The sequence below is a fragment of the Mastigoproctus giganteus genome, chromosome 9 (assembly GCF_048544385.1).
Source record: "Mastigoproctus giganteus isolate SK-2022 chromosome 9, ASM4854438v1, whole genome shotgun sequence".
Lineage (NCBI taxonomy): Eukaryota > Metazoa > Arthropoda > Arachnida > Uropygi > Thelyphonidae > Mastigoproctus > Mastigoproctus giganteus.
In genome coordinates, this window is record NC_143583.1 from 156,505,385 (window position 1) to 156,530,028 (window position 24,644).

The following is a 24,644-nucleotide window of genomic DNA, read 5'->3' on the forward strand; positions in this document are numbered from 1 at the left end:
GCGTCGTTGCCAGAATCAACATCTTCAGCTGATAAGTATGTGGCTGCAGAGGTTAAGGGCGTGGAGATTTAGAAGGGATCAGCCGCTCAACCTTATGAAAGAACATTAATGGATGACTGGAACGGTGGCTTTTTTCTTTTCGTCATAGATTTCTTTGTAGTAAGCAAGCATATCATTCACCCCTCTAACTTTTAAGAATCATTCGCTGTCAGGATCCATCTCCTCAAACTGCGCCACTGCCGATGCAATTTTACGTAATGCCACTGCCATCTCTCTGGTGATGAAGCATCTTGGCTCCTCGTTTGGTTCATCTTGAGCTTCACCAGTATTTTCTTCTTTCAATATTGCTGCCTGCAAGTCAATAAGTTCTTTGTTAGATAATTCCTTCTCTTCTTCCTCTAACTCCTCCATGTCTTTGGCATCAACCTCCAACTGAAGTAGCTCTGCAACCTTATCTGTAACCTCTTCAATATGATTCGTCTTTTTCAACCCTTCGACGCCTTTTAAGTGTCGTAGGCATATTTTCTTCCATGCAACATTTAAACAACTTTTAATAATTTCTGCCCACACCTTATTAATGTTTAAGATGGCATGGTAAATATTGTAAGATTTCCAAGTCTCTCTTAATGCAAAAGTTTTCTCATCTTCTACTGCAGACAATGCCTGAGCAAATGCGCGTAAATAATATGCTTTTAAATTCAAAATAATACCCTGATCCATAGGTTGGATGAGTGAAGTCATGTTTGGCGGTAGAAATATAACTCTCACGTTCGAATTGAAATCATCTAGATACATAGGATGTCCAGGAGCATTATATAATACAAGCAAAATCTTGAAAGGAACGTCGTTGTCTACACAATTTTTTCAACCCGGATTTCAACCCGGATTTCAATTTTCAACCCAGAAATGAAGCAGCATTTAAACCAATCCTCAAAGAGAGATATTGTTATCCATGTGCTCTGGTTCGATCAGAAATGCACGGGTAGGGTGGCTTTACTGATGCCCTTAAATGCACAATGATTTCCAGAATGGTGCAGAAACAGTGGTTTTAATCTGTAATCTCCTGCTGCATTAGCCCCAAGCAAGAGCGTGGCCCCATCTTTTGACGGCTTGAAACCTGACATTGTATTTTCCTCTTTGGCAATGTCTGTTTGATCCGGAATTTTTTTCCAATACAGAGCAGGTTTTTTTTTGTTTTTTTTTTTATGTGAACCCCAAACACGAGAGATATTAGAACCTATAGTACTTAGTACCGTGTTTGGGTTGGAGGTTGAGAAGACAAAAGAAGAATGTTGACATTGGACTTGAACTTCTGTAGATTGCAATTTTCAGGAAATACGTATGAACGAAGGTTGTTCCAGAAAACGGCAGTTGAATAAATAAATGAGGAAGATGAAAAGTTGGTTCTGTGGGTTTGAAGGTGGACAGTAAATGGATGTTGGCTGGTGGCGGCATGTGTTCGGACTGTTTTGAAAGAGAGAGCGGGAATTATAGAAGCCAATTCAGAAGAACAGTGCCCAGGGAAGTATCTGTAGTAGAGGCATGCAGCAGAAACAGTACGTCTATGAGAAAGCGAGTGGAGAGACTCTGTTAGAGATGAATCATTAATTAACCTAACTGCCCTCTTCTGAATGGAATCAAGAAGCCTCAGAGAGGTTTTGGGGGCACCACCCCAGATGTGGGAACAATATTCTATGGCAGGGCAGATTTGCGATTTATACAGAGTGAGCAGCTGTTTGGAAGAAAAGTAACGGCGAGAGCGAAAGAGAGAAAACCAAGTTTTTTAGATGCAGAGGAAGCAATATTTGTAATGTGCTTGTGCCAAGAGAGATTAGAAGTCAAAGTAATCCCCAAAAGAGATATATCATTTTGCCTAGAAATCAGAGTGTCACTAAAGAAAAGCATAGGAGCAGAAGAATCCTTTTTGCGAGATATAAGACAACACTGAGTTTTAGAAGGGTTGAAATCAACTAAGTTGTCACTGCCCCACTGGAGAATTACCTGAAGATCGGCATTTAAGGAATTGGTAGCAGATTTTTGAGAAGTTGAAGCTGATTGAGCAGGACAAGGTTTCTCAAAATGGAAAGTGGAATGCAACGTGCTATCATCGGCAAAACTATGGATAGGATTTCCAGTCAATGGAAGAAGGTCATTAATATACAAGAGGAAAAGAGAGGAAAAGACAGAGAGCCATCTACCATCACCCTCAGTGAGCGATCAGAGAGAAAACTGGATAACCAATTACTAAAAACAGTTGGCAAACCATAAGATGGAAGCTTGTTTAGAAGACCTTTATGCCAAACACGATCAAAAGCCTTTGAGATGTCAAGAGCAACTACTTGTGTTTCACCGAACCTTTCCATTGAATTAGTCCATAAATGGGTAACATAAGCCAGAATATCACCAGTGGATTGACACTGACAGAATCCATACTGGCGATCACTGATCAGACGGAAGGTCTCTAGGTAGTTTAAGAGTTGGCAGTTAATTGATTTCTCCATTACTTTAGAAAGAGTAGAAATAATTTCAATGGGACGATAATTGGATGGGAGGGATTTGTCACCCTTTTTAGGAACTGGCTGGATATGAGCAAATTTCCAAGCAGAACAAAAAACACCTTTGGAATAAGAAAGTGAAAAAAGGCGGCAAAGAATAGGAGTAAGTTCGGAAGCACAGGTTTTGAGAACAAGTGGAGAAATACCATCAGCACCTGGAGCTTTCTTAGCATCAAGATTCATCAAAACCTTCTGATATCCTTTTGACGGAAGACCACAGGAGGCATTGAATGGAGCGTGTTGGGAATGGTGGGAGGTGTTTTACCAAGATCATTAATACATGAGCTGGAAGAAAAATGGAATGCTAGCAGGTCAGCTTTATCCTTGGCTGAAGTGACAACAGAACCATCTGGTTTAGACAGAGGTGGGAGCAGAGATGGGCAAAAGTTGCGGCCAATAGCTTTGGCAAGAGACCAGAATGCTCGGCTACCATTAGGGCTTGTTTGTTATGTTATTTGCTTTTTAGGAGCATTAGCAACTAAGGCCATATTGCTCCGGGATATGCGGTGGTCATTCCCTGACCTTTCCGCATCCTCCGTATTTGGTGGTGACGGCTCGAACCCCGGTCTAATCAAGAAGCATGTGCTACGCACTGCTGCTCCTTCCCACCTGGCTACGGAGGCGCCGCCCATTAGGGCAAGAAGCAAGTTTTCTACTCTTAGCCTGTTCAAACACTAGTTTGGACTGATTAATAACTGCTTTACAATTGTTGCGAGCTTTGGTGTAGGCAGAAAATGAAATTGAAGAATTAGAAACAAGCCAATTACGATATGCAACATTCTTCTCTTGGATAGCCTTAGCACATTTATTGGAAAACCAAGGTTTAGATAAAGGACGAGATTTTAAAGTGGAGTGTGGGATAAAGGACTCCATTCCTGCAAGAATAATTTCACTGACACGATCTGAGCAAACGTTGACATCAGAAGTTTTGAAACAGTAATCCGACCAAGGAAAAGAAAAGAAGTCTCGCAGGAAAGAATACATGTTAGGAAAGTTGGACTGTAGAAAGTCAAGTTGCAAAGAGAGGAAGTCAAATAGTTCCAAGTGATTAGTGGAGTTGGGAGAATGGTAGAGACAACAGATGAATTTGACACAATGAGGTAGAGAGATTTTAAGCCAGAGAAGATCAAAGAGAGATTCCAAATTGCCAAATCTCTGACAGGGAATATCAGAACGGACATATGCACAAGTACCACCTTTGAGGCGAAAGGAATCATATAGCGAATAATTTGGGCATCTGAGATGAGCTGTGGTTGAATCAACCAATAACTGAGATTCTGTCAGAAAAAGTACATGGGGTTTGGCAGACTGCATCGTTGAGATTAGAATTGAGACCACGTATATTTGTGAAATGAATTAGGAAGTGCTTGGGAGGTTTAGATCTTTTCACAGATAAGCTTGCTCTATTAGTTTGACAATTCATGGTGTATTCAATAGTAAGAAAAAGTGGGTGGGACATGCTGTATGAAGTAATGAAATTTTTGGATATGGCGTACACATGGTAAGAATATACCCAGATCCTTGACATAACGTGGCCTCGGCAATGCTCCCCGCATACACACTACTCTGACTCCCTCCAGTCACTATCTGGTAGCAAGATTATACACTAGCTGATCCGGAAGCTCTCCTAGAGAGTTACCAATAAGTTCGGTCCGGTGTACTAACTAGCGGCCAGCCTGTGAACACCGTTTTAGAGCTGTACCCTTGATATGTAAGGAATATTGGATCTTGCCACAATGTTCATAATAACCTCAAAAGTCATCAGTCATACTGCATGATGGAAGAGATAGGGAAGGGTTGATTGGAACTTAGCTCTAGAGACTAAACATGAGTTCCACCACTTCAAGCCTCCAATAAGCAAAGTGGTGGTATTTCACCGGTTGATGAGAGTCATCTACCACCTAGTACTGCCTGGTAACATAGCGGGGTGGCATTGCTCCATGTGGTGTGGGCGCCACACCTCGACCCCTGCTCACGTTGGTTCGCACCTGGGTGGTCACCCACCATGTCCTTGCACATGGAGGTTATACCCAGGATTACTAACAGTCCCACCATCGTGAAGGTGCAAGCAGAGGATTTGGCTGTCACAGACCGTCCAGACTTCGCCGAAATTGGGTCCACTTGACTTGAGAGTCACCCGAATATCAGTTTCAACAGCATTTTAGACTCCCAGGTAGCAAGTACAGATTGTCTGGCATATCTGAGAGAATGTCTGTGACAACCTCAAGGACCAACGTTAAAAATTTGATGCACTGAATAGCCGCCTTCATCAATAATTTTTTCCAACACATCACAAAATTTCTCTGCAGCTGCAGAATTGGCACTGGCGACTTCACTGCATCCTTTAACGTTGTGGAAACCAGCACAATGCTTGAACCTATTAAACCGCCCGTTGCTTGCCACAAACTTGGATTGTGGTTCACCGTACTTATCCTTAATATCTTTATAAATACTTGTTGCTTTTGCTTGACTGGCCATTGGACTCGGGGGCACTTGCTTCTGATTCTGATTTTCCATCCATATTATTAACAGCTGTTCCATCTTCAATATAGCACCCCAAACGCTGTTTTGTGATCACTTTTGATCTTTAAGTGCGTTGATCCTTTGACATGTTCTTTTATACGCACACTGTCCTTTAAAATAGTATTCACTGTTGAAACAGCGAGACCTAATTCCCTTGCAATAGATGACAAATGGTGTCCTGCTTCGTATTTCGTAATAATTTTCATCTTCATTTCTAAATCAATTTTGTTTCGTTTCCTGGCGCTGCTAGCACTTACACTTTCTGTTCGTCCCTTTTCCTTCATCATTGTAGTACGTAAATAGGAATGAAAAGAAGTTTCTGAAAATTTGTTTTTTATATGATTGAAGATTTCAGTGAAGGGGAACACATTTCACCATTAGGGTAAAAACCCACACAAGTGCAGTTATCAGTATTATTGCAAATGCAATAAGATCGAGTTTACTACCCGTTTATAATTAGATGCACTAACAGAAAATCTCAATAAACTGGAATCTGCAAATTGTTTTTGTGTCATGACCTCCAGAAACATGCTTTAGAAAAAACTGATTCAAATTTCAAAAATTTTGAAATTTGAATCAATCACCAAAATTGATTCTTATAATGGGAACATATGATAACGATGAAAGGGCAGGGCAATTTCATTATAAATATAACCTTTTAGAGAGATAAATGGCTTAGTAACATAGCAAAAATTTTCAATTTCCAAGGACTTGGAATGAATTACAAAACAAAAGTGTTATTGGGTTCACATTATATTTTCACGATACCGCCATTTATTCCTACGGGATTCAAAATATGTTTCCACAGGCTGGCAAAACTTACGTAATGTCAAATTTCTCTAAGTCGGGGAGTTCCTGTATATGTTTAATATGTTTTTATATATATATATATATATATATATATATATATATATATAAAGAAATGAAAAAAACTTCGCATAGATCTGTATTGTCTCCTATAATTTAATTGAAAATATAATAATAGCACATATTCAACATTATAAGTTTGTTACATACGTTAAGGTTATTATTATATTTAATACCACTCTTACACCTTGTGAAATTAATATAGTTTATTAAGCTATTTGCCTAAACTACTATACATTAAGGCAACATTTCAGGTATTTTACCGATACCCATCATTAGACCGTGCTGTTGGGGGAACAAAAATAGAAAGGGTTACCAATTTGAATACAATTACCAATATTACAATTATGAATATTATGATTTACAATTACCAATATTGTGATTTTACAATTAGCAAATAAACAATTCTAAGTTTGGATATTGCTAACAATAAAAAAAAAAACAAAAAAAAACAGATATTAGATTAGATAAATACAAAGAGATTAAATTCTTACATGCTGACAGACTCCTCTTGTTGATGCTCCTAGAAGCCTGATGTGCATACAGGCAAGAGGTGCCACCAACAGTTAATTTATAGATGAGAGATTAATTCCAATAGCCAATAGAATTGTGCCAGGTTTTCTACCCTAAAACCAGGTTCTTGTGAGGTGGAATCCTGAGGTGACCTTTGCTCTCTTACTCTAGACATCAGGTTTTGGTTTGTGGGCTGATTCTGTTGGTCTGGAAGGGGTTGTATGCTACTCTTCTGGACAACTGGCTTATTTTCTTTTCCTGGTTCCCTATTTCTTCTATTTTCTTATTAAAAAGATGAAAATATTGCTGGTTGAACTCTACTTCCTGTTTTCTATTGATTCACAAGTCTCCAAAGATTTTTATGAGGAAAAGGCTAACTTTGAATTTCCTTCTGTTGTATTGGCTATCTATAGAAAGGATTCTCGTGTTCTTAAAATCCCAAGTGTCACCACATTGGAAGGCAAGGAGAGCTGTGTTGGACTTTAGAACTATACCATTTGTACATCCTTTTTGTGCTCTTTGATTTTGCATTTTAGACGTCCTCCATAGCCAGGTGGGCAGGAGCAGCAGTGCGTAGCACACGCTTCTTGATTAGACGGGGGTTCGAGGCTATGACCACCAAATACGGAGGATGCGAAAAGATCAGGGAATGACCACCGCATATCCCCGGAGCAATATGGCCTTAGTTACTAATGCTCATGAAAATCAAATAAACAACAAACGACTCACCTATATATGTGCTCCCACACCTACAGTCTATTTTATAGCTGGGGCTTCTAGGATTATCGGGGTTGTTGGACTGTTGTTTCAAGATCTGCTTGATGGAGGCTGAACTTTTGAAAAAGGTGAAGACACCAAATTTTCTGGCTTCTTTAGCTACTTTAGTGCGGACAGATGGTATGTACGGTATACATATGGAAGCTCTTCTGTCCCTGTTGGGTTGGGGTTGGGCGGTGGTCTTGGAGGTGTCTTTTATGGCTTTGTTGATAATGTGTATAGGAAATCCATTCTTCATGGCAAGCCTGGCAATTGTTTGTAGTTCCTGTTGTAAATTATCTTCATTACAAATTCTATAAGCTCTTAGGATGAAAGACTGTCGATTTTTGTAGAGAAAGGATTGCAGGATTTGTAGTTTAATATGATACCAGTATCAGTGGGCTTCCTGTAAAATTGTAAACTTCCATATGTAGCTCTGTAGGTTTTCTTGTGAACAGGATGTCCAGGAACGAAAGGTTGCCATTGTTTTCTATTTCCATTTTGAATTTTATATTTTGGTGGTCGTTGTTGAGAACCTCAAAGAATTTATGTAGGTTTTCTGTACCATGGTTTCAGATAGCTATGCCATTGCTATACCTGCTCCAGAATTTTGGTTTATTTTGTTGGATTTCCAAGAAATCTTCAAATTTTGTCATAAAAATTTTTGCCAAGAGAGGAGATAGGGCACTTCCTATGCAGAGCCCAAAATCTGCATTGAATGTGAAGTAAGGCTTTCCTATAGAAAGATCTATGATATCTATTATTTCTGAGGTAGGTAGAGGTATTGGGTAACCCAGAAGGATATGGCTGTCTATTGCTTGAGGCATGTTTTGGCTTATTCTAAGGGAATGGTTGTAAATCGTAACATCCTTCCCTAGCCATGTTACATACATTGTTTGATTTTTATATAATTATACTGCATAATTGGATTTTTGAGCTGCATAAACAAGTCAGAGCTGCATAAACAAATATTACACAATGAAATAACCTCTGCAGTTGTCTGATGTTTCAACTAATATAAAAGGTATTTGAAAAGTTTCACCTACAGTAAAAAGAATGATGCAATCTAGAAATGAATCAATTTTAATTCAAATAGTCCCCTTTAAGGACTAAATAACTGATGTAATGTTCCCTCATCTTTTCTAGAACCTTGCATAGAACCTACTGCCTTGATCCTCTAGCCACTCCTTGACTGTATGAATAACATACTATTTCGATTCATCCCAGACATCATCAAATCACCTTTTCAAATGGTCCCCCCCCTCAAAGTGCCAGAAACAAGCAGTAATCTGAAGAGACTGTATCTGATGGATAGGGTGGATGTGACAGTAATTCATAACCTAAATCACTGGCTATCCCTACAGTTATCCACATCTTGTGACTGAAGGCACAAGTATGGATAACTGTGAATATTGTACATGAAGGTGATGGCCCCTGGAGTTTACCCCATTTTGGCTTTAACCACTCAAAAATTCCTTGTGGCAAGGAGATCCTTGATGATACCAATCAATGGGCTATGGTTTGATCTCTGGACAACATTAATGAATGCAATGTTATCTTTGGTTACCAGTTCACTGATAAATTTGTTTCAATCCTAGTAAAATGGAAGAATTATCTTCGTGTAATTCACAATTCACTGTTTTACCTCGTCTGGCTTGCATTCAAATCTCTTGGTACCCCCTTCACTGAAATGGGCAATGATGGACTTTCTTTTCAGGTGGCACAATATATTGCTGTCTGCCACCCATTTGGACAGGTCTGGTTATTTTCATTGAAGGCTAGAGGAATTTCCAGTCTTTTTTGACTGAACCTAGTCAGGCACTCTTAATAAATAGAGTAGGGTTCCCCTGCGAGTTATTCCAGATTTTTCAGCCCACACAACATGTAAATTGACACACTTATAGAGACAAATATGTATACTGATAAGAGCACTATACTACTTTTTTTAGCACTGAACAAAAGCATAAGGTATAATCACTCTTTTGGAAATGGGGTAGTGAACTGCACACTCCCTGTGTGAGACTGACTTAGTACTGGATGAAAATATTCAAGGAAAATTCTGTCAATATGGAATTCAAACTCATTACTTGGCACTTCAAGAAGTGGCAAGTAAGAATAACAGCCATAACGAATCATATTTTAAAATATTTGGTTGGTACATGAGTTCTTATAACAACAACAGATAGATGTATAGGTAAAATACGTATAGCCTATGTTCATTGTGTGATTTGCTTGTTGTGCATGCTGAAAAACTGGAACTAAGTTATGGAGAAGGGTGCCTTATTTCCTCTGACAACTCTCCAAGTGAGTGAGAAGTAACAAACTCACTACAGTATTACCACAGTGAACTAAAATATTTGTAAGTGGAGAATTCAACTTAATCTTAGCATGGGGGATAAAATGACAATGAAGTTACATATTAGAAGAACTAAATTTACCTCCGATTTTCTTAGGTTTAAAGAAATAATAGCTAAGTGTAAGTGTGCATCAGTAATAATACAGTCTTCCTGACTACATTATTACTGATCACTGAAACTGCTTTCAAATTCTCTACATATAATAAATCTCTTAAGTCATAAATGTTTATGGCAGTACCAATTGCAATTACATTCAATTTATGTGCGGTTATCTCTACTGTCACAATTTTAAAGAGCCTGATCTCCTTGCTGGTGTGAAGCACTTGAAGAGAGAGATTACTTGCATGGACCTGATGGAATCCTTCTTTTGGGAAAAAACTATTCATGTGCTCTGTCCTTATATGCTTCACTTATTTAAATGAATCTTTAACTGGTGGAATATATCTCTCTATACTCAAGTTTGGATTTATTCTCTCGATCCGTAAAAAAATGTGCCAAAGATTTAAACAAGAATTATTGTGCTATCAAAATATTAATTTGCTTCTGAAAAATCTTTCATCATATTGTCTGCTATAAGCTTTCACAAAGAGTCCTTCTTATGCCACAGCAAAGTGGATTAGGCCCAGTAGTTCGGTGGTCAAATCCAGTCTTCTATTGTTTTGGCAATCTGCTTTGCTGAAGCTCACCAGTCTCGCTGTTGACATGATATATAGTGTTCTTACTGAAGACTATAAAAATGATATTTGGTAAAGTTTACCATATTAGGTACCTGTCAGTTGTGCAACGTTAATGCTATTGCACACAGGGCAATTAGGCATTATATGTGCATGAAATTATATTAGTCAATTTTATTTAACGGCATCTATCTATAGGATTAGGTGTATGAGGACCAAACTAACAAGTTAGTAAAAGTAAACTAGCTTTAGCCTGGAAGGCCTATATAAAATTATATTAATGAAAATGGAAATAAAAATAATGATGAACAATGAAAATAACAATAAAAATTGTAAATAACATTCTCTCACTTGGTCATCTATACATCTACACTTGGTCATATATATATATATATATATATATATATATCATGAGAGTTTGACTTAGTATTTCATAGTTTATAATGGAATAAACTGTAATCCTATGGATTCAAATAACTGTAGATCCATTGTAAAACAATGGATCTACAGTTATTTAGACCAACAGAACTACAGAGTTTTAATCTATAGAATTCTGTCTCCTTTGTTCACCCTTAACAGTAGAATCCCTTAGGGTTCCTTCTATAGGCCTGTTACTTTTTAATTTCTACATACATAATCTAAGCTATGCTAATGATTTTAAATTTTTGGAGTAATCGTTTTAGAGTAGAGAGAATTTTGCTCATTTTCAATCTCTGCAAGACGCTGTAAACATTTTATGTTATTCCGCACATAAACAATAGTTTTTGTATGAACATTTCTAAAGGCTAGGTGATGTCATTTTCTGATTCTCACACTTTGTCTTATGACATATGACTTCTATCAACCATTAAAACTTAATGAAGGTTAATTCCTATAAGGGTCTTGATGTTCTCTTCTTGCATAATGGTAATTCCATACACTTGGAACCTCTTATAATTTCCCTTAAGACAACACAATGCAAGACTATCAAACAAGAACAGGCAATATCTAAACAGATATCTCCTATTCTCTCTGAAAAGAACCATCACTAAACTTAGATTTCTCTATAAAATTGTTAATAATAAGGAAGGTCATCTGTTCCAATCTCCTTTCCCTTATAAATTTCTGCGTCCCTTCTGGATCTACCAGACAGAACCACTTATTTTACTTGTCATTTCATAGAGACTACAGTCGTTTTAGGCTCCCTTTAAAATTATTATAATCAATATTTTAGAATTAATTGGTAAATCCTTCATGGATTATAATTTCTTTATTTAATCATATTTAAATCTATTAATGTTTAATAATTTTATTCTCTATTTCTTGTTTGAGTTTAAGTTTTAACCCTGAGTTGATACTCAGGGTTAAAACCTCGAGTTGTCTGGTGAGACACCAGACAATATTTCAACAATCCGTGCTTCATCTACTCCATATACACAGCTAAAACTTTTAATAGCTGATTTTGAAAATGTTTCTTTTGATTTCTCCACTGAAAATCTCTAATTACTGCACGATTGGAAAAAATCCATGAATTAAGTTAAACTTAATTATATGCTCTCCATCTCTCATGTAGTTCTTGATAGCAAGCTTGCATTACTGATGTGCACTTTTCTCCAATCGGTAAGATTCTCTGGCTTCCTACCATTGACAAGCTGGCATCCAATTGCATGCATTTGTTGAAGTGCACAGATTTTTCAATTTACATTTCACTCTCCAACAAGTCTAAAGGGAGTTTTAATTTCAAAAATTAATTAAAAATATGTTTTTAATATGGATTTTTAAAAAATAATATGGATTTATTTTGAAAAATATGGATTTTTCATAGTTGTGGTCAGAAAAGATAGAAAATAAAGATGGCATAAAAAATTGAATAATTTTGAATATGTTTTGCTGATTTTTAAAATTCTTGGGCCACAGAAATTTCAACAATTCCTGTGTCTGCTGACAGGTTAAGCACTAAATTAAGTTTTATTGCTTGTATTATTTAACCCATATTTTTTATGCATTGAACTTTTCTTTGTCCTTTATAGTATTGTTTTATGTTGATTTTAATATTTAAAATGTATATTTTGCAATAACCAACTATGTTGCTTTCTGGATTTACTTTCATTAGTTTATACTTGTTTCCATTTATTAATTTCATGTACAGTGGATTCCAGTTATTTGGGCCACCGGTTAATTGGGGCAAATCTTAAAAAACAGAAACCAATTGAGAAAATAGCCAGGGTTTACTTCGCTTAATTGGGACAGCATGCTGTTTAATCGGGGCAGGAGACCGCAAGCACTGGAGATTACCCTACAATTGTCTCCGACGGAACCACGTGGTTTGGTTGAAATTCTGGAGGTCACAACCATAAAATAATAAAAACAATTAGCAGTCACCTGTTTATTGGGCTTTTCTGTTAGTGAAATCTATCATAAATGGACAGTAAACTCTATCTTATTGAATTTGCGATAATACCGACAGCTGGAATTCTGTGGGTTATTATGATGAAATGTGTTTACATTTCCATGAAATCTTCAATCATAGAAAAAATTTAATTTTCAGCTCTTCTCTTCATTCCTATTTTTAAAGCTTTGTAACTCTTTACTCTGTTCTCACTTGGGTGTATTGTGTTACTTGCAATTTGTGTATGCCATGTTCTTTGTTATTGATTGCTTATCTTTTTACTGTTTTAAATTTTAACCCCCCCTCCCCCGCCCACAAATGTCAGTGAACAGAAATGTCAACTAGTTCGTATGTACATATTACAGTACGTATTAATTATTCCGATTATTACGTATCATTTAATTTTTTAATTGGTAAGGTAATAATGGGTAAATTTGTGCTTAATATATCTTTGCTTTTATAGCCTGTGGATAATATTCCTCCTATTTTCACTAATTAGAATCGCTGTTTAATAGAATTAAAATTCAATTCAAAGATGTGATCACAATGACCGGTGCTTATTGCACATTGTATAGTGAACGGTACTTTACTATGTTGAGTTCGTTGTAACGTGATTTGATTGTACATAAGGTATGTTCGTGTCAGACGGCACCTGGGATTTCTCCCAGTGAACCAATTGTAAAAAAAAAAAAAAAAGGGGGGGGGGGGTTACATTGTATTTTTAACTATTTACTTGAAACTTCAGATAATTGGGACAGCCGCTTAATCGGGACAAAATGCACTAGTCCCGATATGTCCCAAATAACGGGAATGGACCGTATAATGTATTTTATTTAATCTGTTTAATTTTTAATCATAATTTATTTCATTTATGAGTTCATTTATTACCTTTGCACATTATAATTGGGATCTTGTGTGTGTGTGCAAATTAAATAAAAATAAAATAAAGTGTCAAAACAGTAATTTAAGGACAAAATTTAAGAGAAAAGAGACCAAATTTCAGATATTTTATCTATGGTAGATCATGAGATGTTAAAGCATTTTGCTAAAAATATAATAATAAATAAATAAATGATGCAATACATAATTTTATTTTATTTAAAAATGAAGGTAAGTGCCTTCTTATATTCAAAAATACATAATTTTATTAACTTATCAAAATCTGAACAAACTTTTCTTACCCGGTTAATTTTGATTAGGATACAAGGATGACCAACATCATACCCATATTTACGTGAGGATGTACAGTTGTTGTCAATCGATTCCAAGGGAAACTGACATATTATTTTTCCATCATTGATTGTATTAGAGTCACATTTTTGTGCATATTCTCCTGATTTACGGGCACTTTCTTGATAATCTACAACACAAAAAGACCAAGAATGCAACAAAAACCATGAAATGAATGTTATGCGAACTGGTTCTGCAATATAAAATATTGTAAAACTTTTGCAGTAATAATGAAGGATAATTGACTGAAATGTGAGACGTAGGCATGTAATGGGACACTAAATGAAAATACCCGATTAGAAGGGGGAAAATTTTTTTTTTTTACTAACAAGTATGACTTGTCCATCCCCTCTAATAATGTCTAATGGTTATCTTAATGTATTCAAACTACCCAATTTTACAACATAAGATGTAGGTTGCTCAACAGACAATTACCCTGGGTGAAAGCAGATTTGGGCACATCTCTCCTTTATGTGTTGCCTGAGAAAGAATTAGAATACCATTACCATTAAATTTACTCAAGCTTTAAACACTTCAATCAGATCTGCTCATCACAAATGTTTAGTTTCCAAATGTTGCAATATGAAGAACCCATGTTTTTTTTTTTTTTTTTGAAGTACAGTACCTACCCCTTTGTGTTCTTGACTAATCTGGTTGCTCTTCTTTGCATGCATTCCAAGGAATCCTCATCTTTCTTAAAATGAGGTTTCCAAACCTGTATTCAGTATTCAAGATGCAGCTTAACCATTGCCTTATACAATGGCATAATTACCTCCTTGAACCTGGTGGCAAAGTTTGTGTATATCATTAAGAGAACCCAATGAGTTGTTCTAGTAGTCTGTCTGCATTGCTCAGAGAACTTAATGTCAAACAGCACAATTACCCAGGTCGCTTTTGTTTTCCACCACTTTATGAGTGTGATACCACCTGGTATTAATACATATTAATAATAATATGCATTAAGCATATGGGAAGTAATAATCCCATTCTGGGATTATTACTTCCCATATGCTGTACCTAGCATTTACCAATATTAAACCAATTGCCACTTCTCATAACAGTATACCTTGATTACCATCATTAACCACCCTCCCAAGGTTTATCATCTGCGAACTTGGACAATAAGCTTGAGATGCTTTCACCAATACCATTAATAAACCCTGAGGAACATTAGTCTAATAAAAGGTAGCACCCTTTTATAACCACACTGTCTTCTCCAACTCAACCATCCATTTATTCAAAACAGGGACTTCCCCCTAATGCCACACTGCTCCAATTTGTACACAAGCTTTTCATGTGGAGCAGTGTCAAAAACTTTGCTGAAAAATATATGATATCAAAATTATTGTTTGCATCCAGTTGCTCTGTTACTGCATCATAGTAGTAGCTAGTCAGATTGGTCAGACAGGATACCCCTCCCAACAAATCCACACTAATTCCTGTATAATTTACATTCCTGTTAAGGTAATCCTATAATACAGCTCCGAAAAAAATGATAAGTGTTGCCTTTTTATTTACATAATTGTTTTTTATATTGTACTTAATACGTAGTCTTATAGTAACGCTGGTTATTTTTATTTTAATTTAGATAAAGAGTTTTTGTGGATTAATACTTCATATAGGTAAAACCGTTACTTCGTTCAAATCTTGCAGTCATTGATTTTGTATATAGTGGTAGGGAATTCAAATTTTTAATTGAGGTAGCTAGGTAGCTCTAACGTATAATTATATAGTGTAATACGCTTCTGTTTCTATTAGATAGCGTAGTATTGACATTTAATTAATTTAATTTATTGATCTTATTAATTTAAAGTATCATGCCCCAAACTAGAGCAGCAAAGCAACGGGCACAAAGTGGCAGGAGTGCTGTGACTTGGGGGAGAACTGGGGGGGGCGATTCTCCAACGCATCACAGCCTAAAAAAAATGTGCAACTTGTGAAATGTTTGCCAAACTCTCTGGAACGGAACATGATATTGCCATGGGGGATGTCTTTGTGTGTGTGTGTGTGCGTGCGATGTAAGGAAATCAGCTTGCAATGGTCATCACACAACACAGTGGCAACCCCAAAGGCAGAATGCACTGGTCCCACAGGAACTAGTAGTTGTTGGTGATTCTATTGTCAGGGAAACGGGGAAACATGCTTTGTAAAAAGGATAGGTGGAACAGGACCAAGGTATGTCTGCCAGGGGCAAAGGTTGATGACGTTGTAGAGCGGATATCATCTTTTAAGGACACAAAAGGTGATATAGTTGTACACGTTGGCACTAATAATATTAAGAGTAGGAGACCGGCAGAATTACTTAACAAGTACAGGTCACTATTGAACAAAAGCCGAGAATTAGGGTTGAATTTGAAAGTGTCTGCAATTCTGCCCAGACACAATAGGAGGGAGTATACGATGAGAGCCTTGTCGATCAATTCGGCCCTGGAAAGATTGTGCAAGGCTCAAGGAATAGGATTTTTTTCAGCCTGGACTGTACTTGTTAACAGGAGAGACTGCTTCTACAGGGATGGGATACACTTAAATAGCAAGGGTGCAAGAATATTTGCTGATGCTATTGAGGCAGTGTTAGGTGAGTCGGAAAACTGATAGCTTGGGCGGATACAAGGACTAATAGATTAACAGTAGCCGTAGGCAGAGGTGTGGGATGTGTTAGGAATAGGAATAGGAGCATGTATGCTTGCATGTATACCAATGCTAGAAGTATAGTAAATAAATTTGATGAATTTGAAGTGTTGGTAAAGACATCAAAGGCGGATATTGTTGGGATAACAGAGACATGGTGTCACACAGATATAAGGAATGCAGAACTGGAATTTGGGGAGTACAATGTGTACAGAAAGGATAGACAGGATAGAAAGGGAGAAGGCATTATGCTGTTAATTAAGAAAAACAAAATCAAAAGAAGTGCATCCAGTTGATATAGATGAACAGTGCACTGTTGAGTCAGTTTGGTGTGACATAAGCACTGCGAAAGCAAAAATAAGAGTAGGAGTGTGTTATAGGCCTAATGACTCAAATGAGTACAATGAACAATTGTACAGAGAAATAGAGTGGGCTAGTAAATCAGAATGTCTTATAATGGGGGATTTTAATTTCCCAGATATTGACTGGAACTTGTGGGTTGGTCACTCACACACTAGTCAGACTTTTGTGGATTTATTGGATGATTGTTTTCTGCAGCAGCATGTTCGAGAGGCAACCAGAGAGAGTAATACTCTTGATCTGGTTATCAGAAGTGATCATTCGTGTATTAAGAATTTGCAGATAAAGGAAACACTGGGTGGCAGTGATCACAATGTACTGATGTGGGATTTACTTAAAGATTTAATTACCATCAGGAGTAAAGGAAAGGGTTTTTGCTTCCGTAAGGGCAAGTACAGTGGTCTCCGACAGTTTTTAATTCTGTACATTGGGATCAACTGACGATGTTACCAACAGTAAATTCTAAGTGGGAAGCATTCAAGGAATTAATCGTGGAAGCTACTAAAAGTTTCTTACCTATTAAGAAATATTGTTTAAGGTTTAGGCCAAAATGGTTATCTAATGAACTAACAAGACTAGTAACAGAGAAGAAAAATGCATGGGATGCATATAAATTATCAAGCGACTCAGAAGCCTATGGCAGATATAAGCTAGTCTGTAATCAGGTCACAAAGGAGGTTAGGCAGGCGAAGGCAGATTACGAGAAATCCTTGGTAAAAGATGCTAAGAAAAACAGCAAGGATTTCTTTACTTATATAAACTCTAAAAGGAAGGGGATGAATCTGATTGGTCCACTTGACATCGATGGTTCGACTGTTGATGTTCCTGCTCAGACAGCAAACAAACTGAATGAGTATTTTGCATCTACATTCACACATGAGGAATTATTAAGGTTTGAAAATGGCAGAAGGTTATCAAATTGTAGCAGAATACTTAATGATTTTGTAATAACTGAGAGCAAAGTGGAGGAGAAATTGTTGAAGTTAAACATAAGAAAGGCACCTGGAGTGGATGGGATCTATCCAGTTATATTAAAGGAGACGGCAAAGCAACTAAGCAAACTCTTAGCCATAATTATGAGAGCATCATTGGACTCGGGGGAGGTTCCCATGGACTGGAGATGGACAACTGTATCCCCAATTCACGAAGCGGGATCAAAGAGTGACATGGGTAATTACAGACCAGTTAGTTTAACTTCTGTTCCAGGTGAAATAATGAAATCACTGGTTAAAGATGCATGCCACGTATAAGACTGCAGCAATAATTTAGACACAGAATGGGTTTGTTTAGGGAAAGACTTGTCTGACAAATTTGATTGGATATTATGATGGGGTTACAAAGGAACTGGATGCAAAAAATAATTTTGATATTATATACTTGGATTTCAGGAAAGCTTTTGACACTGTTGCGCATGGAAGACTATTGTACAATTTGGAGCAGAATGGTATTAAGGGTAAGTTGCTACAATGGATAAAAGGATGGTTAAGTGGGAGAAGACAGAGGATGGTAATCAATGGGTGCTGTTCTTCGTGGACTAATGTTATTAGTGGAGTCCCACAGGGTTCGGTGTTGGGTCCACTGTTGTTTTGTATATTTATCAATGATATTGATGAAGGTATATCAGGCTTAATGTCAAAATTTGCAGATGATACAAAGGTTGGCAGGGTTGCTAATGACAGTAATGGCAGTGTGCTACTGCAACAGGATCTAGATAATTTGGGCAGATGGGCTAAGAAGTGGCAACTGAAGTTTAACCTTGACAAATGCAAAGTACTGCATATGGGTAGAAGTAACCTCAGAGAAACGTACCAACTATGTGGTACTACACTTAAGGTGGTAGAAAATGAAAGACCTGGGAGTAATTGTGCAGTCAGATATGAAGTTTTCTGAGCAATGCAGACAGGCTGACAGGGCAGATCATGGGGTTTTGTCAATGATATATAGGAATTTTGCTATCAGGGAGAAGGAGGTGATTGTCCCTCTGTATAAGGCAATGGTCAGGCCACGCCTTGAGTACTGCGTACAGGTCTGGAGGCCTCATTTTAGGAAGGATGTAGATTTACTTGAGCGTGTACAGAGAAGGGCAACAAGATTAGTGAGGGGAATGAAGGGTTCCTCTTACCAAGAGAGGCTTAAGTTCTGCAAATTGCAGTGGCTGGAGACTAGGCACTTGCACAGTGATATGATTGAGGTGTATAAGGCCTTGAATGGGTTGAGCACGCTGAATTCTGATGGGATCCTTCACTTGTTCAGATTACGAACCGAAGGGGGCATAAATTCAAATTAAGAAAGGACAGATGTAGAATAGATGTGCGGAAATTTGCCTTTAGCCAGCGGGTGGTTAATTGCTGGAACAAACTTCCATCTGTCGTTGTGGAAGTTGATAGGTTGAATAAATTTAAGGAGGAACTGGAGAGGCATTTGGAGGGAATGGTTTTATTTTTTTTGGCTGATGCTGCATAAGCTCATACACTTGCATCACATGCCACTACTATTACTTCTTTAACCACTGACTCCATTATTTTCTCTGGAACAGAAATCAAGCTTACAGGTCTATAATTGCTCACATTGCCCTTTGTGTACAGGAGAGGCATTTGTAAACCTTCAATCTATAGGAAACTTCCTTGAATCCAAGGATGGTGTATATACCTCTTTTACTGCTTATTTAAATATAATTGGATAGATCCCATCAGCTCTAAGTGCCTTATTTACTTTTAGCTTCAGCAATTTCTCTTCCACTTTCTTCTCAGTTATAACAAAATCATTTAGCTCAGCTCCATTAAAACTTGGTGCATTTCTGGTGTTCCCATTCCTAAAAACTTCTTCCCATGTGAATGTAAATGCAAAATATTTATTTAGTTTGTCAGCAAAACAGGATCATCAATAGTTATGCCAGCCACACACAGTGGGCCAATTTTGTTCTTTCCTTTCCTTCTAGCGTTAACATAAGCAAAGAATTCTTTGCTACTTTTATCGGCATTCTTAGCCAATGACTTGTTATCATAATCTGCTTTATCTGGCCCAATTGCAGACTAGTTTGTACTTGTAGGTTTCCATGTCACTGGTGATTTATAATCATCCCACACATTTTTCTTCTTTGCCACTAGTCTCATCATCAGTTAATGTGGCATCCATTTAGGTCTAAACCTTGATTAATATCTCTTAGTTGGTATAAAAAGCTTTTTAGCTTCTATGATTACTTCTCTGAATACTTCCCATTTAGAATTTGTTGTCAGTTAGGTCAGTTGGTCCACTAAATAGAATTTAAGGGGGGGAAAAAAGGAAGAGCCTTTTACTTTCACTGCCACACTTTGCGGTTTGTTATCTGTATATTTTTAATGCATGAAGGGTCACTGCTTATAATCAGATCAAAAATATTGCTTTTTCTTGTTCACTCTAATATGCAGGTGTAGAAAACAATCAATAAATCAAGAAAATTTCTGTGACTATGCATGTGAACAACCCACAAATGCCAGTCAATATCTGGAAAGTTAAGATCCCCCATATAAGACATTCCAATCTATTGGCTCACTCTACCTGTATTAGTTGTTTATCATCACAATCACTAGGCCTACAACACCTCTCTCATTTGTTTCCTAGTGCCTATGTCACACCACATTGAATCAACATTGCACTGGCCACCCACCATCTAGGTGCACTGCCTTAAAACTCAATATACTTCTACCCAGAAGAACATTACTCCTCCCTGTATGCATTGTATTCACTATATTCAAATTCCACACCCTTTATATCTGGGTGGCACCATGTTTCCAATATCACTACTATGTCTGCATTTCATGACAACTAGTACTTCAAATTCATCAAATCTGTTTACTATTCTCCTAGCATTAGTGTACAAGCAAATATACATGCACCTATTTTTGTTTTTATTACCCCTAACATAGCCTATATATTTGCATGTCCCAGCAGGCCTTGTAATCACAAACATATTGCTTTTTTGGCTGCTGTATGCCCCCAACAGAAGCTGTGCAAGAATCATTTTCACTGCTGCTTGGTCCTGCTGTTAATCTGTTAGTCTGTGTATTCCCCCCCCCCTCAGGCTAGCAATTTTATGACCCACCTAACACTGCCTCTATAGCATCAGCAAATATCCTTACAACCATTCTATTTAACTGTATTCCACTCCTGCATAAAAGTCTCCTGATAACAAACACACATTACACTGAGAATATGCCATGAGCTTTGCACAGTCTCTCCAGAGCCAAATTGATCAACAAAGCTCATATCATATGCATACTTCCTTCTATTGTGTCTGGGCAGAATTGCAAACATCATCAAATTTAATCGTAAAAAGTCAACATTTCCTTGTATTTGTTAAGTAAATCCTCAGATCTACTCTTAATATTATCAATAGAAGCATGTACAACAACATCACCTTTCGTGCTCTTAAAAGATGATAGCTGCTCTATAATATCTAAAACTTTAGCCCTGGTCCTATTCCACTTATCCTTTTTATACAATATCTTTCCTGTTTTCCCTGACAATAGAGTCACTGACAGTTTGTGTACCTCCTGTGGGATCAGAGATCTCTACCATTAGGATGTTGTTGTTGTTGTTGTTTGTTGATTGATCACGGGCTCTACAAATGTTAGTCTGTTAGTCAATTAACTTTCAGGACACTTTCTACAAGTTTTTGGAGACTGAAATTTTGTTCCACTCCTCCTGCAAGGCCATGGCTAGTTCTCTGCTTGAACCAGGACATTGTGTTCTTGCTCTGTGTTATACAAAAACATTCCAAATTGTTCAAACGGATTCAGAGATAAGGGCTACAGATTAAAAAATGGAAGGTTTACCACATTATTCTCTTCAAAGTACTACCATAATGACCATGCTTTGAAGCAAAGAGCATTGTCGTGCTAATATAAATATGGCCCCCTCTCCAAAAAAAATTGCCACAATGCAGCTAAGGCAGTAGAATTGTTCAAAATATCACAACACAGCTGCATTCATGGTTTTCTACCTTGCTGAAGTGTGTAAAGAACTAAAATGGTCTTGGGCAGGACACATAGCTCGAAGACATGATGACAGATGGACTACCCAAGAGGAGCTAGAAGAAAATCTGGAAGACAAAGGCGGAGATGGATAGATGAAATTCATGAGTTTTTGGGTAGTAAATGGATGGCCAGTGCTCAAAACAGAAGGAACTGGAAAGTTGCTGGAGAGGCCTTCATCCTGCAGTGGATTGAAAATGGCTGATGATGATGGAGTGTGTAGCATGATTCATCATTCTAATCATGCTCTGCCACTGTTAGTTATAATGTCCAATGCTTCTGTTCTTTGCACTAGAATAGGCAGTAATGTTTCCTGGGAGACAGTTTCTGTTCACAAGTAGCTGTACAACCACGATAAAGCCATTTTGTGAAGTGTTTTTCTGATGGTTGCTGGTTCTAATCTTAGTTTTATCAATTGGCCTGCGAGTCAGCTCATTTGTGATTTCCTCTCACTGACCATTTTAACTGTTAACATGCTCTAGGGATCACTGAAGTTTGACTACCAAGCTTGGGTATGTGGTCACATTACATTTGTCTTTCACTGGTATACGTTTCCAACAATTTCATTTTAGGTCTCCCACCCACTGTATCTCCAATCAGGAAAATGGATGTGTTCATGGGAACCTATTATTACCTTCCCTTGTAAAGGATCTACATGTAATTTCGAGGTGGCCATTGTATTATTATCACTGTATTCTATCTTATTACCGCCAAAAATTATTTTGCATCGGTTTGGACATACGAAATACCCTGGATAGATGGTAACAGTAGTGATCCTCCAATGATGTTTTCTTCCTTCTTCTATTCTCAGTATTGATGTTTAAATTTGCTTAACCTCTGATGCAATCAATACTGATGCTATTTAGCTACGATCAATTGTACTTCATGTACAGGAATTCCCCGATTTACATAATGCTCGACTTACAGAAATTCGATTTTATGTAAGTTTTTGAAGGACGGTGCAGACTTAAAAAAAAAAAAAAAAAAAAACTTGGAAGCCTGTTTTGCATCCTGTAGGAATAAATGGGGATATCGTGAAAATATCATAATAACACTTTTTTTTTTTTTTTTTTTTTTTGTAATTCATTCCAAGTCCTTGGAAGTTGAAAATTTCTCTATATTACTAAACTATTTATCACTCTAAAAGGTCATATTTATAATGGAAATTGCACTACACTTTTATCATTATCATATGTTCTGGTTATAAGAATCAATTTTGAATGCCTTTGTGATATTTTTCTTAAGCACGTTTCTGGAGGTCACAACCAAAAAACAATTAAAACAATTTGCACTTTCCAGTTTATTGGGCTTTTCTGTTAGTGCATCTAATTATAAGCAGGTAGTAAACTCGATCTTATTGCAGTTGCGATAATACTGATAACTGCAATTGTGTGTGTTTTTATGCTATTATGGTGAAATGTGTTCCCCTTCACTGGAATCTTCAATCATATAAAAAACAAATTTTCAGAAACTCCTCTTCATTCCTATTTATTTATTACAATGATTAAGGGGAAGCGACCAACGAAAAGTGCAAGTGGTGGTAATGCCAGGAAAGGAAACAAAACTTATTTAGAAATGAATATGAAAATGATTAAGTACGAAGCAGAACAAAGTTTGTCATCTATCGCAAGGGAATTAGGTCTCGCTGCTTCAACGGTGAATACTATTTTAAAGGACAGTGTGCATATATAAAAGAACATGTTAAAGAATTAACGCATTTAAGATCAACAGTGATCACAAAACAGCATTCAGGTGCTATTTCGAAGATGGAACAGCTGTTAATAATATGGATTGAAAATTATATTCAGAAGCCCCGAGTCCAATGGCCATTCAAGCAAAAGCAACACGTATTTATAAAGATATTAAGGATAAATACAGTGAACCCCAAACCAAGTTCGTAGCAAGCAACGGATGGTTTAATAGGTTCAAGCATCACGCTGGTTTCCACAACATTAAAGTATACGGTGAAGTCACCAGTGCCGATTCTGCAGGTGCAGAGAAATTTTGTGATCTGTTGGAAAAATTATTGATGATTCAATGCAGCAAATGTTTGACGTTGACAAGACTGCTCTGTATTGGAAAAAAAATGCCGGATCAAACATACATTGCCAAAGAGAAAAATACAATGCCAGGTTTCATGTCGTCAAAAGATAGGGCCACGCTCTTGCTTGAGGCTAATGCAGTGGGAGGTTACAGATTAAAACCACTGCTTGTGCACCCTTCTGGAAATCTTCGTGCATTTAAGAGAATGAATAAAGCCACCCTACCCATGCATTTCCGATCGAACCAGAAAGCATGGATAATAATATCTCTCTTTGAGGATTGGTTTAAATGCTGCTTCATTCCCACGGTTGAAAATTATTGTAAAGACAACGAGATATTGTTTCAAGATATTGTTTCTATTAGATAATGCTCCAGGACATCCTATGCATCTAGATGTTTTCAATTCGAACACGAGTCATATTTCTACTGCCAAATACTACTTCACTTATCCAACCTATGGATCAGGGTATTATTTAGAATTTAAAAGCATGCTATTTACACACAACATTTGCTCAGGCATTGTCTGCAGTAGATGATGAGAAAAATTTTACATTAAGAGACTTGGGAATCTTACAATATTTACCACGTCATCTTACAATATTTACCACTCCAGCCTCTGTATAAGGCACTGCCTTATACAGAGGCTGGAGTACTGCATTCAGGTCTGGAGGCCTATTTTAGGAAGGATGTAGATTTGCTTGAGTGTGTAAGAGAAGTGCAACAAGATTGGTGAGGGGAATGAAGGGATCCTCTTACCA

The 24,644-nt window shown here is 37.2% G+C and overlaps 1 protein-coding gene across 1 annotated transcript in view; it reads right to left on the bottom strand.

The window, feature by feature from the left end:
• The window catches only part of LOC150080833 (sodium/potassium-transporting ATPase subunit beta-like), a 135,516-nt gene that overhangs the window by 36,991 nt on the left and 73,881 nt on the right, over positions 1-24,644 (bottom strand). Inside the window, exon 4 of the mRNA XM_090381136.1 lies at positions 13,795-13,973. Within this exon, the coding sequence (XP_090237262.1) occupies positions 13,795-13,973 (179 nt within the window). The remainder of the gene's footprint in view (positions 1-13,794; positions 13,974-24,644) is intronic.